Source organism: Topomyia yanbarensis, chromosome 3 (assembly GCF_030247195.1).
Source record: "Topomyia yanbarensis strain Yona2022 chromosome 3, ASM3024719v1, whole genome shotgun sequence".
Lineage (NCBI taxonomy): Eukaryota > Metazoa > Arthropoda > Insecta > Diptera > Culicidae > Topomyia > Topomyia yanbarensis.
Window position 1 is genome coordinate 232464729 of NC_080672.1, and position 5372 is coordinate 232470100.

Sequence of the window (5372 nt, forward strand, 5' to 3'; positions counted from 1 at the left end):
ACAGGAGAAGCAGTTGTTTTGCTACATTTGCGGAACGCCCGGTAATACAACAGTAACATGCGAGAGTCATTCACGATTTGATCACTCGAAAACAGCTAATCCATCGGGAACCTAAACCAGGGGTGCAGAAGAGGGAACGACAGCACTCCTGTGACTAAAAATGTTCCCAGAAAAACAGAGTACAAAGAAATATGTGAGGTGAGCATTCGTAGTGGAAGTTGCCCGCATGTTGCAGTTTGTTTATTCAAAACAAAATACGAAACATTGTTAGACTCGGGTACAAGCATCAATGTAACTAATATGACGGACGTGATGCAGAAAAACGGTTTGAAGATAGAGCCAAGTCCTCTTAGGATAATTACAGCAGATAGTACAGTGCATCCATGCTTAGGCTATATTCAACTACCGATTACGTTCCGAGGAGTTACAAAGGTGGTACCAACACTGGTAGTTCCACAGATTTGTAGAAACCTGATTCTGGGCTAAAACTTTTGGCAATTGTTCGGAATTGAGCCGAAGATAGGCGGAACGAATGTTGTCGAGCAAGTTTGCATCACAAATAAGCCATCGGAAAGCAGAAGCTCAGCTGAGACAGTTTTCACGTTGAAAACGGAGGTAAAATAAGGAATGCAGATAGCGAAACGCGAAAATAGTCCTAGCAGCATGCTAGATCGTCTTGCAGAACACAAGTTCACTACTCGCAAGGTGAACAACGGTCGTCGCGGACAGACGAAAGGTGCTCACTCGTCCTACTATAACCTTCGCTCCAATGCCAATTGTCCAACTCACTTTTTGGGTGAGAAGGTTCTGAAGAAAAACATGGAACAATCGGACAAAGGCAAGGGATTTTCTGCAAAGCTGGCCCCCAAGTATGTGCCAGCCGTAGTAAAAAGGGTAGTAGGAACTCACTGTTATGACCTTGAGGACATTAAGGGGAAGAGATTGGTAATTTTCAACTGCAAGTTTCTCAAGAAACTCACCCGCTCAAGTTCAGCTTTAACATCGATCACTGGTTGATCGGATAAAAGTCAAGCTATGTACCTCTCAGTATTTACTGATTGAGACAACGCACCATGATGCTTTTGCTCTGGTTGCAGAAAATACTGTACCGCAATTCATAAAGTTAGCACTGTCCTTCAGACAGTGCACCCCCTCAACAACTTTCATTTACTGGGGGCATCCTTGTTGCTAAGATCTTCATTCTAGTTCAAGAAGAACTTTGTGAACGTGTTGGATTATGGTCATTGTAGATCGCCTTGATTTGCAGCACTCTTGAGTATAAAACATTTGTTGCTGAACGAGCAAGTTCCCGTGCGTTGATGAGGAGTACCGCGAAAATTCCGCGAGAAGCAACAAAGCGTGAGTTTAAGACGGGGCAATCTTAAACGTTGATCGTTAAATAAGACTCAGAAGTCCTACAGACGATGTTGAGCAAACCCGAGTTAATCGAGCTGTCAGTAACAAATTGCTTTAGCTGAATAGCGTTGCAATGTAAAGAAATCGGCAGTGTTCCTGGAAGTTTAACCATGTTTGAAAAAACACAGGTTGTATTGCATCGGGATACACATACCTTGTTGACTACCTATACGAGACATGTGCAAGAATGAAGAAAGGGGATTGTGCCTTTGCACGATCACCCAATGTATAAATTTTTGTAAATACTATTTTTCGGATATAAATAATGTTAGTTTGTAGTTCACAATGTTTCCTTATATCTATGTTAGTACTTAAAATTATCGTATATTTCCTTATATTCATGTTATTTGTTAATTGTTATTTATTTTATTTGTTTTTATTCAAGTGTTTATTTATTTATCAAAACATACAGCAAAGTTTTGGGTGATTTAGTGGGGTTAATGTTTAATGTGGGAATTTATTTTAAATGATGAATCTCGGTGTAAATGTGGGTTCTTGTGGGTTCATCCTTCGGGGTCGATTTCATATCTTGGGTCCCGCCGTCCGATTGTTCCTAAAAAGAAAAAAAGGAAACATTAGAATTTGTTCACACACTTACCTTTAATTGGAAGTCAACTTCCCTTCGCAACATCCATTATTGCAGTCTTCAAAAAAGCCGTTTGAGGCAATCTCATGTCCCTGGCAGCTGTCCGTCCGGCGTGTGTTCGCCAAGAGTAGTTCCGGCACGGTGCCGTGGTCCGTATTCACTCCTAATTTAGTTGCATGCGACATCATTCGAATCTGAAATTATCCAAATAACATTTTTAGTCAGCCCTTCGGGCGAACATAAATAATGCATTTAAACTTACCATCATTATAGTTCGCTTCAATTGTCACTAATCTGTCCGTCCAAAACCGTCCAGTACCGAGCCGGACTTATCCCAACCTCTCATCCGAATGAGGTTTGTTTTTGTTGTTTTGGTTGGTCCGTTTCAGCCTGAAAAAAAAACAGTAAAAACAACAAAAATTAGTTCACTCACCTTCCATTACGTAATCCGTCTTTCAGAAACGATTTCCTGCACGTTTTTCGAGCCATTTCGTTATAATATTTGGTAATTTACCTGGAAAATGTACAATTAACACACAACACAACACATCACTTGCAATATTTTTTAGTTTGACGTTTCTCTTCGTTGCGGGTTGGTAGTTCAGTGTATGCGTGAGTTTATGAGAGCTTTAATAGGGTTGGGCACTTTTTCATTTTCGTTGCATTTCGGTTTTGTCGAAAGTTTTTTTCGACATAGGAAATGTAACGTAAGACGGATTTATGGGATATGTGGTCATTTTAGGGTATGTGTTCGTATTGTCGGAATACATCCGGCGTTAATACATAACCAAAATGATTATTTAGGGAGATATTTTCGGGGGATTTTCGGGGGATATTTTCGGGGGAATTATGTGCAGATTTCTCACTAGCTGAACTACTTCGGCGTTCGAGTCACTGCAAAGGAAATTATAATGTTCAGTTCTGCGTTTTGTCTAGTAGAAAGTGTTTATTCGGGGAAGAGCTCTGAGGTGCTTTCAAAAGACAAAACTGTGCGGTAAATTGAGTGAAGGGATACATTTCCAACGTAAGGATTGGAGTAGTTCTGAAACTCAATAAGCCTGTTTCTTGTAGTATTCATGAAGTTACATTGGGAATTATGTTGCATTGAGAGTCGTAAGAAACTCAGTGTATGTTGTAGTGTTGGGGTTTCGGCTTGATCTAAAATTTAAATATTTTGGTATCAATGCCAGTATTTGGGATTTGTTGCAGTCTTTGAGTGTTATATATCTGAATTACCGGATCGCAGCAGGGGAAATGTCAAATCCATCAGTATTTCTGTATTAAAGACGAACCTAGGATTAGTTGTACAAAACATTTTGTAAATAGTAGTTGTTATTGTAAGTATAGGGACGCAGTGAAAATATAAACGCGTGTAACGTGGTGAAAGGTTTATTAAAAAGTAAAAGATGAAAAGGGAAAACCTATTTCCTACATCTGACAGCGATGTACGCTTATTCGAATATAAGCAGTATTCTTGATCGATGTTTAACTCTGAGGTCACAGATATACGACTAGACGAGTCGCAGCTTATTCTTCAACACGCCCCCTTAAGCTGACGTGCTAATCCCCATCGCTGTTCGATTTCGCTCCAGCTTAATGCGTTCAAGAGATTTGGTCAATCCGTCCGCTGTTTGTTCATCGGTGCTAACATAAATCAACTTGATGATGTTCTGTTCGAGAGCGTCCCGGATGTAATGATGGCGTATATCAATATGCTTCATACGTGGTGTGTAACCGCCATTCTTGGCGATACTAATAGCACTTTGGTTATCGCAGCGTATTTCGATCGGTTTCTCTTGTCCAAATTGTGCTAACAATCCGCGCCACCACGAAGCTTCCTGAACAGTGGCCGCCAGCGCCATATACTCGGCTTCGCATGATGACAGCGCTACAGTTGGTTGTCGTTTACAGCACCAAGCAACCGCACCTCCTTGTAGCATGAAGATGTAGCCGCTCGTTGACTTACGATCGTTCAAATCAGAAGCCCAGCTGGCATCGGTGTATCCTACAAGCTCGATATTTCCTTGTTTCTTATATTGCAACTTCATTGTAGACGTTCCTCGTAGGTATCGAAACAAATGTTTGACTGCATCCCAGTGCTTGGTTCCAGCGTTCGAGTTGTAACGGCCTAATTGGTTGACTGCATACATAATATCTGGTCTGGTACAATGAGCTAGATACAACAAACTTCCAACAGCCTCCTGGTATGGAACTCGTTTCATTTTTTTAGCTTCTTCTGACGTCTGCGGAGTCATATCTATAGTTAGTTTTATACTTGGATTGGATGGAGTTGAAACCGGTTTGGCGTCCTGCATGTTAAACCGGGTGAGCATTGATTCAATGTATGATTGCTGATCCAGCGCAACACAATTTTTTGTGCGAGTGATCCGAATTCCCAGGCAGCTGCTGATCGGTCCCAAGTGCGGAATGTATCACTCAACTTAATCTTGATCTCATTCATAAGCGCTTCGTCATTATAGACAATGAATACGTCGTCAACATAGATAGCAATAAACAAAATTTTTCCTTTTGCGATCCGATAGTAGAGACATGGATCGAACTTCGAGGATATTAAACCGAAACGCTTCAAAGCTGCATTTAATTTTGCATTCCAAACGCGGCTGGACTGTTTCAGACCATAAAGAGCTTTATTCAAACGACATTCCATTCCTCGTTGATTTGGTTTCTCGAAGCAGGGTGGCTGTTCCATAAAAAATTCCTCCTCTAATTCGCCTTGAAGGAACGCAGTAATGGCATCCATTTGGTCCATCGGCAAATTATACCTGGCGGAAAGTGCAAACAGGTAGCGCAGAGAACTGTGACGAACTACTGGAGAGTAGGTTTCGTCGTAGTCAACCCCCTTTCGCTGCGAATAGCCTTTCACAACTAGACGCGCTTTGTGCCGATCTACATTGCCATTTGCGTCGTACTTGGTCTTAAAGACCCACTTACACTTAATACTTTTCCTTCCGCTTGGCAATTCAGTCAATGTCCAAGTGTTGTTTGCTAGAAGCGCCTCGTACTCGTCAAACATAGCCTTTTTCCAGTTTGCTGAGTCCTCCCGAGCTAGCGCTTCATCGTGAGAAAGAGGATCGCCATCAATTAATAGACTCCTGACTGTCGATACTGCACAGCTCAACTTGTGGTTGACCTAACCTTGGGAATCGGGTCCTTCAGATGAATCATACTGACTCTCATCGTCATTGGGCACATCTGAGAAGGTTTCCTGTAACAAATTCGAAGGCGGCAAATCTCTGTATGAAACTTCAAAATCATCGTACTTGCCTGGACGTCTGTGCTCCCGACCACTGCGCCTCAACACCGGTGATTGCGGTGGATTTGAAGATGTTTGCGGTGGGAGCACAAGGAA

General features: G+C 41.8%; 1 protein-coding gene across 1 annotated transcript; it reads right to left on the bottom strand.

Annotated features, from left to right (window-relative positions):
- Nucleotides 1–3549: 3549 nt before the first annotated feature.
- On the bottom strand, nucleotides 3550–4257 carry LOC131687759 (uncharacterized). The gene has a single exon (XM_058971850.1). It carries the CDS (start codon nucleotides 4255–4257, stop codon nucleotides 3550–3552), a length of 708 nt encoding a protein of 235 aa, XP_058827833.1.
- Nucleotides 4258–5372: the final 1115 nt, after the last annotated feature.